Here is a 12,374-nt window from a genome sequence, read left to right as displayed (position 1 = left end):
GCAAACGATGCGACCTGTAAAGCATATTTTATTAGGTAGTTGTTTAGTTAGTCTTCGAGTGCACGATCACTCGAAAAAGAGATGATCTTGTTTAGTTTTTGGTTATTTTTAAACTCTGGGCAGCCGGCTACCGAGAGTATACTATGTTCCCTAAACAAAAACAATTTGAACTCCACACAGCCGATCGTGGGAGTATTGCCTGGAAAAGCTAATCTTATCTGCGTAATGGGCCGGATCACTATTTATTGCAACAGTATTTGGACAGAACTCGCTACTTCTTCTCTACGATATATTTATTGGCTTGAAAACTACCAAGTGACAGCATATTATACTGGCAAAAATAGCGCGAGATGTTATAAATCAAGGAAAGTATTTCTTATTTTCCATATCGGATTGTTTGTGGAATACAAGTATACGAGCGATAATACCGAACACTGAAGGGAAATATAAAGGATTGTTAATCTGATGCACGGGCTTGTTAGCAATAACGGAGCTTTAAATTAGGTTCATAAAAACAGACGCGGCGAATTTTCAATACGTATTGAGCCGTGTTCATAGATACTAGTCAGATTAGTCGTATTGGGGCTAATTTCCGATCAACTATTCATTTTTACGGCAATGTTTTCTCGACTAGATCTGTTCGCACCCTCTCATTCTGTTCGCACCCTCTCATTCTGCGGTCTAAGGACCAAATGTCATCAATAGACTTAGAATCGCGTGGAGGCATGGGATAGGAAACTTGTAAGAATTTTGCTATCCCACCGTTTGACTACCAGAATGGATGGGAGAACAGTAATACTAGCAAATACCGACTACCATAAGAGCGGTGCAAATTTGAACGAGTGATGTAGAGTACTGCACTGAAAAAAGGACCAGGAGTGCGATTTTACGAAGTTTTAGCTTCCGATGGCCCTACATTTTCTGACAAAGTGAAGTTCTTGAATGTTGAGATTTTTATTACTGTTTAGAAAAGCAAAAGTATCATAAAGCTAGTGTCAGGCCTTCATGAGACCTCAAGAAGTCACTTTTGGAGGTATTCGTAAATGTAGATTTGTCGGTAGACGGTTTCAAATATAATAGAAAAATACCTAATTTAACACAACTACAGATCACTTGCAACATAAAAAGCTTTTTGTGAAATTCGACAGCTCCATCTTAGGCCAATTCAATAAATTTCCTGCATGAAAGTTTCCATTTTTTAAAAACGGTTTTTAAGCCAAAGCTTTGGAAGTTAAACCTTGGCGTGGAAGTGCCGGTATATTAATATATTCTGTTACTTAGTGTAGAATTAGATTTCGTCATTTACGGCTAATATACAACCGCCAGAAGAAACTTAAAATGTTGGTACACAATCAAGAAAGGCGAATCAGAAAAGGTATATGTCAGTGATTCACTAAATACAGACTGGAAAGAGGGTAATATGGAAAACCTTAAGGTCCGCCCAGATTAAGTCTTCGGTACGGAACAAAACCTCGGCCTAGGAACTCCTAGCATGTTGTTAGTCGCCTCTTACGACATGGGAGCAGTTCCCAGAGGTTCTATTCTTGGTTGAAATAGTGCAAAAAGATTTCAGCCCGCCGGACACCACACGGCTTTAGAAAGAGTTTCAACTTTTCTTGGTGAAAAACAATGAGTATACTGTATCTCTTAAATATTTTCATGAAAGTATTACCCAATTGAACATGTCAAATGCCGGAGCCAATCCAGCATGACGTAACATAACATGTTCTCTTCGAATGTATATGGAAAAGGTATTATGCTTATGGTGATAATTATTTTACTCTATCCTTGTGTTATCGAGCGTAGAGAAACGAAAAAAAAAAAAATTCTGCAAAACCAAGAGATATTCGCAAAAGTATAAAACCACATCATGTCTTTGAATTCGTTTTGTTATTCGTGTATGTGAAATTCTTACGTCAACAATGAAACTTTTAAGCTAGAGCTTGAACATTTGCATGGGGCAGTGGTTTCTTCTTGAAATAAGAGCTGCCAGTTTTTCGGCTTTTGTGACCGCCTAACCACAGAGAACAGACATCCATGATCGAACAAAAACGTGTGTAAACATTTGAATTAATATACGATAAACACTAGCGCCACCGCACCAACCTATCCCAACTATCCGTCAAATCCATTCCGGAACCGGTTCGAAATCCTGAATGGAATGGAATCTTGCTCAAAAAAAACAAGCGATTCCGACTCTATCGGTTAATGCATTTGAGCTGGAATTCATGCTGAAAGTCCGAACCGGTTCCGGACTAGTTTGACTGGGTAGAGGAATAACCGCTGTCAATTCTGTCGAACTCAGCCACAAAAAACATGACGACAGTAGCGCCCCTGGTTTGGATATCCCAACTACCTTCCACATCGTTAGAGATTTTACACAAGTTGAATGCTGAAGATGGACGTCTTTTCTCTGTGGCCTAACTATTAATATAGTACACTGAAAAAACTTAGCACGTTAACATCATGTGGAAATCTATTGAATTATTTCAATACACAAACACATGAAATGCGCGCGGTTGCCACTTGAATATCCATTCGAGTGTGGGAAATATGGTTTTAAATGAAATTCATGCGAACATGGTGTGAATGGTGGTGGTTTGAATTTAATTTGAAACACCATATGAAATGCTTTTTAATAGATTTGCATGTGAAATTCAAAGGGAAATCATTTCCTTTTCTTTTTAACATGAGAACGCACATGAAAGTGCTGTTTAATTTCATATGGTTTTATCGTGTCTATTATTTTCAGTGTATCTCCCAGTCAAAAGGGCAAGTTGCTGGCGGATGTGCAAATTGCCTTTCAGTTTGCCAGCAAATTGCTTGCAATTAGGGGGCTATTTCAAATGCAACATTTGGGCGATTTGCGCCGTCATTTTTTTTTCCGCCCTACCCGCCTTTAAATCTCCCCCAAGTATCCACGGAACGCGCCATTTAATCGCCCTTAGTTGCCTAATATGAAAATTACAAATAATATTTATTTTTGGATTCATTATCTACTCACATAAACACCATCAAACTATATGAAGAATCAACGTTGAAATTGATATTGCACACCAAAACTTACCACAATCTGACGTTAATTAAGAATTTAGGTCAAAGATCTTGTTCTACTATACTTACACACGATTCCACAATTTCCCACATTCGTTGGCTTAATGAAGTGCAAGAAACAAACAAAATTCAAGCGGGAACATGCCAATTGTTAAAAAAAATAATTTTAAGCTTAAGCCAAACATGTGAAAAACAACCAAGTCCATTTCAGCCGCCAGAAAATTTGCCTAAGTATTGAAATTGCCTTTAAATCGCATTCGCAAATTGCATTTGTTCCTAGGGGCAATTAGCACATGCGAGTTGAGTCAAACGTCAAACTATTTAAATCGCCTGACCATGTTCGTCCGCTTTTTTTACCGGGTAGTGTGGGAATGCTCTCGTTTCTGGATAAACATGGGAAAAGATAACGCAAATGAGAGTCTCTCTGTGTTTACTTTCTCTTTCGATTATTATGGCGCCATCATAAAGCTTTCCAACATTGTTTCAATAAATATCAAAATGAATGTCGTCTAGCATCCCAGTCAAAAAGGGCAAGTTGCTGGCTAACGGGGGGCTATTTGCCAACTCGGATGCGCTAATTGCCCTTCAATTTGCCAGCAAATTTCTAGCAATTAGGGGGCTATTTCAAATGCAACATTTGGGCGATTAGCCGCCGTCATTTCTTTGCCCCTAAATCGCCCACGGAAGCGCCATTTAATCGCCCTTAATTGCCTAATATCAAAATTAAAAATAATATTTATTTTCGGATTCATTATCTACTCACATATACTTACCAGTATAGAAGGTAATCACCACCAACTTATAGGAAGAATCAAAGGTGAAATTGGTATTGCACACCAAAACTTAGCACAATCTGACGTTCATTAAGACTTTAGGTCAGAGATCTTGTTCTACTATACTTACACACGATTCCACAATTTTCTACATTCGTTGGCTAAATGAAGTCACTAGACAAACAAAATACAAGTGAGAACACACCAATTGTTCAAAAAACAATTTTAAGCTTAAGCTAAACATGAACCGCCATGTTTGAAAAACGCAAAAACAACCAAGTCCTTTTCAGCCGCCAGAAAATTTGTCTATGTGATGAAATTGCCTTTAAATCGCATTCGCAAATTGCATTTGTTCCTAGGGGCAATTAGCACAGGCGAGTTGAGTCAAACGTAAAACATTTTAAATCGCCTGACCATGTTCGTCCGCATTTTTTTTGACAGAGAGTAAACACGCTGACAAAGTTTGACAACCGTACATCAATAGCAACTTGTGTACCATTCATAAATTACGTCACGCGTTTAGGGGGGGGGGGGGGTCTACGACAATTTGTGACATATGGAGGAGGGGGAGTAAGCTAGATCGTTTCGTAACATGGTTTTACAGAACAAAAAAAATTTCGAAGAATTTGTTACGTAATAGGAGAGGGGGAATAGCAAAATTTGTGACAATTGCGATGAGTCAATTTTGGGCAATTTTCGCGTAACGTAATTTATGAAGAGGGACCACCCTTGAGCAAAAAAATTATAAAACAAAGTGCTCTTCTCATATAATTATTGTAGCTAGTGCAACAAGGATTTTCAGCTCATAAATGACGTTTTACTATTATATCAGAGAATTCCAGTTCTATTTATAGCGTTGTTCATTATTCTGTCGCACATGAGAAATTTGCTAAATAATTAACTTTGCTAAATTTATATCGCTGCTCCATCGGGGGTAAAATGCCCTCTGCCTTGATTTTGCTGGTTTTTTTAATCTAAAACAAAAAACTCGTTCTGAAAACCTACTAACTGCGTAACCTAAGGCTATTTAATGGCACTTTTGTGAAATCCCGTCAGAAAACAAAACTACTTGCTTGTATACCGAGCATTCTGCCCTGTTGTTGCGGTGCATTATGCCCCGTTGTTGTGGTGTATTTTATCCGCGCACCGGTGCGTTTTGCCCCGCTTCAAAAGGTAATATTTAATGTTTTTGAAGAATTAAATTATTTTCGCGTTTTTGAATATTTTGCAAAGCGTAATGATTGCGATTACAGAGGAAAATGTTGGCTAAACGACATAATTTACTAAATTCTCCCAATTGGGTCATTGAGCTATATCTAGGGGCAGATCACTCTAGGAATATATCAAATTTGCATCAAATTAGAAAAAATGCATTTAATTTCCATTTTTTCCATCAACTTTGCACTCCCTCGCACAAAAGTTTGTTTAACAATCGTCCTACGCTGATCCACTTTGTTCGACGTTGTGTTGAATATAGGGCTAGTTTATTATTGGGTTTTGACGTCTTACACGCAACGCAAAATACATTGCACGCAACGCAAAATACATTTTGAATTTATATTTTGATGGAAAGAAATGCATTTAATTTTGCTGATTTTTCAAAATGCATCACAAGTGATCTGCCCCTAGAGCTATATACACTTTTCCATTCATTTCGATAAATTTTAGGTCCAATATACATAATACATCATTTCAAAAAAAAATCGTTATAATACGTAAAAACGCTTTTTTTTTGTTTTTTAAAATAAATCTTATATAAGCTTGGCAACCATACATAGGAAAACTGCGGTTGTTTACATCTGGCCTATCAAGGCAACACCCAAAATGAAAAAAACTATATTCATTGTATCAAAGAGAATAGGGAAAGAGACGAAGAGTGAAAATCAGTCAAAACGGCAACACTCCCTTTATGATGATTTCAACACTAGAATTTTGGCAACCGCTTCCACAGGCAGCACTTTAAATGGCTCCTATTATATTTTGAAAAGAAACCGTATGTCGATCGTTGGATTTGTTTATCAAATGATGTGCATTTTGAAACAAAGAGATGAAATCTCGACAAACATGTGATTACGGCCTAAAAGCCAGCTGTCAAAATCCACTTTGAATGGAAATTCCAGACAAACCGTTACTAGTCGAACACAGTTCACAACAATTTATGAAAGAGAAAACTTTTCTCTTTCGTTTACTACCAACATCTGTGATTGGCGTGTAACGGTTTGTCCGAAATTTCCATTCAAAGTGGATTTTGACAGTTGGCTTTTAGGCCGTAGTCATATGTTTATCGAGAAATAATTCTAAAGCTTGTTTTTACGAATACATGTACTCTAGAATGCACCTTAAAATCATGACTGAACTAAATTCTGACGAAAATTCAAATTTCTTTTTTGATAGATGTACAATACTTATCTCCTCCAACTCAGGCATGAGTAATGTTTATTTCATTGCACGATTGGTCTGCTCAATAAGGTATTTTCGGCTTCACACTTTTCGCCTCTTTCCCTATTCTCTTTGCATTGTATGGTGTTTATGCCAAATAAAATTAATCCTGCGGGAAAACCGGGAAAACATGTGTTCATTTTTTCTGACAGGGCATCAGTTGTGAATTCGAAATGTCAAATCCTTCTGATAGTGTCAAATCAAGACTGTCAACATATTTCTTTATTTTAAATTTAAATTTTATTTTCACGTTTCCTGAGTTGGAAAAATACATTGTTGCAATCACGAAAATCAGCTTTATCGATGTATATAATAAAAAAAGAGTTTTTTTTTTCTCATTTAATGACCCAATTGATGTTCCATAGCTGAGTTATGATCATATTTCCTTAAGGGGTGCGTTTTATCCTATCTTCTCCTGATCGTCGATTGATGATTTGAAGACTTTTCAATAGGTCCAATCTACAAAAGACAGCCTCTCTTTGTTTACTTTCTCTTCCAGGAATTACTCGGTCATCTTTCTGAATTCCCTTCAACTATTTGCATAATAAGCTAGTAAAAACCTTGGTATTTCGAAATATACCGATAAATCTAGAGAAAATTTTCAATAGGACGTAAGTAACAATGAGAGATTCTCTTTGGGGTCTTTCTCTTCTGTTCATTACTCGGCCATTTCAACATTTACTACTCTACTCTTTGCATAATATTATAGTAAAAACCGTCGGCTTTCGATATGTACTGGAAAATTAGTGCAAAGTGTTGTAATGACGTCGTAATAAACGAAAGAGAAAGTGAACAAAGAGAGGCTCTCAATGTTACTTACGTCCTATTGAAAATTTTCTCTAGAAATGTTTAAAAAGCTTTATAGATTTACAGTAATAAGCGAAAGAGAAAGCGAAGAAAGAGGGCTCTCATTTGCAGATTGGACCTATTGACAAAAGTCTTCATTTGTCCAGAATTCACTACACGGAAACGAAAAACTACCTAAAATTGAGTTCCTTTGACTCAATCTCGTGGTATCGTGGGGGAACTTAAAATTAGGTAAACCGTGTTGAAGGTAGTTTCCATTTAACCACGGTAAAAATTACAACTCATTGATAGGTTTTTTATACTCAAATTTAAGTTGAATTTACCTAATTTTGAGTATACCCCAAACAACTCAAAAGTACGTTCCTCCACGGAAGACCTCGACTGAGTCGAATCTCTCGTTTTGTTTTTGACAACACTAATAAGTGCGAAAGCGACGCACAACTCAAAAGTAAGTTAAGGTTGCACAGAGAATGCGCAAAATTCGCAAACGAAAAAAGCAGTTTTTTTTCCACACCGTATGTCAGATCTTCATAAAAATCAATCAGCAGTACTGTAACAACATTCTACACACGCTGATTGATTTTTATGAAGATCTGACATACGGTGTGGAAAAAAACTGCTTTTTTCGTTTGCGAATTTTGCGCATTCTCTGTGCAACCTTAAAAGAACTTATTCTGCAGGTTGTTTTATTTAACCGTGTAAGTGATTTTTGACAGTATGCTTATTGGCCCTTCTCAAAAAATACGTAAACAAAGAGAGGCTCTCATGGGGTTTTCGATTGATTGACACCGGTGTAGTGGAGTGCACTGAAACTGCACCGTTTTTGCACTTTCTAGCAGAAGTGCAGAAAACTGGGTATGTTCCATTGACACTTCTGCTAGAAAGTGCAAAACCAGTGCAATCCACTACACCGGTGTCAATCAATCGAAAATCCCATCATTTTCTCTTTTCACATGTTTATCCAGATTTGCAGTTTCGTTGTTTTCAAACGTCACACGAGAATCATTCACTATTAGGTATATTGTAGAACTATGGTTATACTCAGTGAATAAATTCTACCTTTATATTGTAGGAACATTACAGAGGCTACACCCAATGTTTACTACATCCCATAACACAGGTTTATTGTTGCGACTATGTCGCCAATGATTTTTAATTATGCGGGATTGTAGAAGAATGTTTGCTTCATTTTATGATGCCTTTATGATCAACGAAAAAGCTTGTAGTTATGCCCTTTATATATCCTGTGAAACGTTTAATCGTAATCTTGGCAACACTGTTACTAGATAGTTCTTTATCCTTCAGCTTTCATTCGCAAATCGAGCGCGAGAGAAGTAAAACATACGCGCAAAAGAAATAAATGCTGCATAAACAAGAGAGTGAATTATGACAGCAACTTGACAGCGTTAATGTTTTCTAGGTTTAAATTTAAGCGAACATTACGACAAAGTAGTCCCACAATTGAAAGGAATTCCGAATACGGAGTAAATCTCCCGTTCAGCTCTACGGTATCGTGATTCCCAAGTGCAGTGCTCGTAAGTGTATCTAGTGTTGTGTTAGTTCATCTCCCGGTATTGACAGTGTATTAGTGCAGGAATGGCCCAGCAACCAAAGCTGCACCGACGGGATTTGCAGCTACCATTCGCAACTGGTGGAACAACGGGAATTACCTCGGTCACCGTAGCAGGAGAAACTGGAGTCAATCAGTTAAGCCATAGTGAAAAGCGCAAACATCGCATGTTAGAGTGTGATAGTGATGAAGACGATTTTGCTGGATTCGATGAGGACGCCGCCAACAGCGAGAACGGTAATCGATTTCATTACAGTCCTCTTTTTTCTTGCTTTCTAGGTGCTCATTCGCTCGCGCTTCCATTTTCATTTTCTGCTCTCGTGTCAGAATCCGAAAATCTCGGTTTCGCAAAATGTCACTCAGTTGACAATTTTAATGGAAGTTGGTATCGTTAATTATGTAATTTGATTGTTTTCTTCTATCTTACCATGCTGATATACATGAAATCTTCTGCACGATAACTGGAAATTGCTGTGGAACAGGAGTTTTGAGTTCACCTAGATCGTCAATTACGAGTTCCGCTTTCGCAAACACACAAAAAGTGCGAGAACTTGACACAAACATTTGGTCATCTACTGGAGCATATGCGACCAAGTTAGCTAGGAAAGAGGAATCCCTAACAGGAGCTGCTGACGAACAGGTACATTTCCCACTTTATTAGCACAATTTTCACTTCTATTTGTTTTGTTAAAATTTTGCAATGGTCTGTTTTTGCGTTGTTAACGGGCATCTCTGCAGGAGGAAATGGAATCTTTGGTTGGCATGGGACTAACTTCAGGAGGCCCATTTGATACTAACAGCAAGGGTGCTGCAATGACGATGATGCTGGCAAAACGAAAAGTGATCGCACCCGTCAATTCCCTCGATGAAGCTTTCAGGGTACCATTCAAATATGGATGGAAAAGGGAATTGGTGAGTTATTTTTAAACATCATCGGTTTGGTTTTATCTGGAATTGTTTCTTTTTTAAGGTGTACCGTGCCAACTTGGACGGTAATAGTAAAGATAAAGGTGAAGTATATTACATTACACCGGCTGGTAAAAAACTGCGAACTCGCAACGATATTGTTATGGCCCTGCACGATGGGTTAACTATGGACAATTTTACTTTCATAAAAGATCCCGTTGGCGGTTTACCCGATGAAGAAATTATTAGGTTAGCTTTGTCTTAAACCTGCCAAAACAGATTTTAATTGACATTTTTTTTACGTAGAAGCGCCAAGTCGTATGGAACAGCACCCAGGCGGTCACTGAATTCAGCACCTGTTGCAGAACCGCCCAACGACAACAATCTTGGCAAACGTATTCCAAAACCGAAAATGCCCAAAGGAGCAAGCCCGCCTCCGTCCGTATCTTTATCGCGTGCTTCTGGGGGTTTCCCACGTACACCTCCTGTATCTCGTTCAAATTCGCAAACTTCTCCAAAATCTGGAGGAACAGTGACTTCTTCTCGTGGTCCTGTCCTGGTTGCGGCTGGATTGAAACCGAATGAAAATGCTTTCGGTTCGACGAAACCTGGAAAAGCCAAGAATAAGTAAGTACTCATAACTTTTAAGCGCTAAAAATTGGCTGCGTAGATAAAAACGACTCAGCGAATTTGAGACCTCTTTGTAGTAGCAAGCCTCCCATGCCATGAAAAGAATTTTATTTCATTCATTTTGACCTAACCCTACCCTTCCAATCCTGTTGCGCCTTAAATCGACCAATGCCTGTTTGGGATCTGTGGAATGACCTAATCCTATTCGTTCAGAGTGGAAACGTGTACTATCCAGTGTCTCCCGGCGATGGGAATGATTCCCCAGCTGCAATGCATCTCATGTCTCTGCATGTATCATCCGGAGTGCGTTGAAGCCACCACAGCCGAGATTCTGGTTCGTCGTTTTACGTGCAAGGTGAGGAATAATCTCAGATCTTCCTACCACGATTGGTGAACTTTTGTCTATGTCTCGCTTTTTAAGATATGCTCAGAAGAACAGTCAGCGGTTTCGGAGGTTGAAGGTGTCCCACCGCTTGCCAAGTGTTCAATTAATTCAACAACTCCAGCCATGCCCTTGAATACACAATCGATGAACAATGGAACTCCAACAGTTCCTCTCATGGAGAAGCAAAAGAAACCTACGCCACCTCAGCAGCCACCTAAAGTTGGTCCAGGGACACCGAAAGGTGGCGGAAAAGAACCTCCCCCACAGGATGTAATAGTAGTGGGCAATCATCAGTTCATTGTAGTTCCGAAGGGGAAACCCTCCACTGCAAAGAGTAAGAAAAACTCGAAACTTTCTCAGTCACAACTGCCCCAACCAACTTCACAGCCAGCAGCGTAAGTATCATTGTCCCTGTCTTTTAAATTGTAGCTATTTTCGAATCCAATTTTATGTTACTGGCGGCCGTTGGGTAGTTATAATGTTAAAAAAGAAACAATCCAATTGTGTTTTTCGTTTAATTTCAGGGTTGCTTGCTAGACTCACTCACCCATCCACAGATCCCAAAACAAGCGTCCCTTCCTTCCTTTTGCATTAATCCTGTTCACCGCACAATAAAGATAATTTTTCTTACTAGCTGGGTGTTCTGTGTATAATTGAATTCTTATCTCTTCTAGGTCAGATGATCTACGGAAATCGCTTGGCAGCACGAAACCAGCAACCAACCACAGCAATAACCGTAACTTCATCGCTGCTGATTTGGCAGCAATACGAAACGAAACAATAAATCCACGAAGTTCTTCCCTTGCTGCCGGAATTGAACAGAACCGACTGTTTGCATCAAATTTCTTTTCCAACGTGTCGATCGGTTACGACGTACTACAGCAGACCTTCCAGTACCTTAAAGTACAGGTAGGGAAAATGGATTAAATTAATTTTGGATTTTTTTGCTTTTGGGAGTAAATGTTGCATAGTTCAAGCCTAGAAAACAAGAATTCGTTTTCGCTTTCTCTCCAGCAAACTAGAGCTTTTATGTTGGCTTCACAAGATAGCACTCGGAACTAGCTAGTTGCTTTGAGCGTTCACTTAACACAAGTTTTATGGTTGGTTGGATTTAGTGTCTTAATTGGTGCACATACGTGTGTTCGCAATTACACAAGTCGTCTTTTGGATACATCGAACATCATGTGATCAACTTCATATTAGTGCCCGAAAAACTAAAAATTTTCGGCATATGGTGATTTCATCAGGAAATATCGAGGTATATAAACTACAACATTTTCAAGTCAGTAACAGACGTGGGGATCGAGTCACCACAAAAAGCACAGGACATTGCGCAGGAACATAATATGAAACATTATCTGGAACACGCCTAGAAATATAACATTCCTTTCTCGCGGGAGGACGACTCAGCCCTACGTATGCGAGCGAAAATCGAAACGCCGAAGAAATAAGGCGGAATTTCAAAAGGTCGAAAAATCAAAAGGCCTAAAAAACTAAAGAACAACGACATTAATAAAAATATATGGTGACCACACAGTATGTTTCAACGGATATGAAACGGGTATATAGATAGTCCAGCTTTTATGATATATTCACTGCAAATAGTACCAATTGCTTGTTATAGTTGATCAACTCGAAGCAGTTAACGAATTATAAAATGCATGAAGGAACCATTCTTGTTTTAAAGTCCTGTTTTCGTTTCAAAATCTTTGATTGATCATTGCCAGCAATTGCCATCGACTTTCGCGCGTCAGGCATTCATTGACTCACGGTCGAAATGTGCCTCGGCCAATCTGGTACAACGCAACGG

General features: G+C 38.6%; 1 protein-coding gene across 13 annotated transcripts in view; it reads left to right on the top strand.

The window, feature by feature from the left end:
• Positions 1-12,374, top strand: part of LOC131691964 (uncharacterized) — a 50,608-nt gene that overhangs the window by 32,856 nt on the left and 5,378 nt on the right. For 5 of the 13 annotated variants that reach the window (XR_009305889.1, XM_058978761.1, XM_058978760.1 and 2 more), the window contains exons 2-9: positions 8,494-8,880; positions 9,126-9,283; positions 9,382-9,555; positions 9,614-9,798; positions 9,856-10,176; positions 10,393-10,534; positions 10,601-10,959; positions 11,239-11,473. Coding sequence is in view for 12 of the 13 variants with exons in the window: in XM_058978761.1 (XP_058834744.1) it covers positions 8,670-8,880; positions 9,126-9,283; positions 9,382-9,555; positions 9,614-9,798; positions 9,856-10,176; positions 10,393-10,534; positions 10,601-10,959; positions 11,239-11,473 (1,785 nt within the window). In the remaining variant the exon portion in view is untranslated. Of the gene's footprint in view, positions 1-8,378; positions 8,881-9,125; positions 9,284-9,381; positions 9,556-9,613; positions 9,799-9,855; positions 10,177-10,392; positions 10,535-10,600; positions 10,960-11,238; positions 11,474-12,374 lie in introns of all 13 variants that reach the window. The other 8 variants (XM_058978757.1, XM_058978766.1, XM_058978758.1 and 5 more) reach the window with 6 other exon arrangements.

The sequence above is a fragment of the Topomyia yanbarensis genome, chromosome 3 (genome assembly GCF_030247195.1).
Source record: "Topomyia yanbarensis strain Yona2022 chromosome 3, ASM3024719v1, whole genome shotgun sequence".
NCBI lineage: Eukaryota > Metazoa > Arthropoda > Insecta > Diptera > Culicidae > Topomyia > Topomyia yanbarensis.
This window is presented reverse-complemented; position numbering and strand designations above follow the sequence as displayed.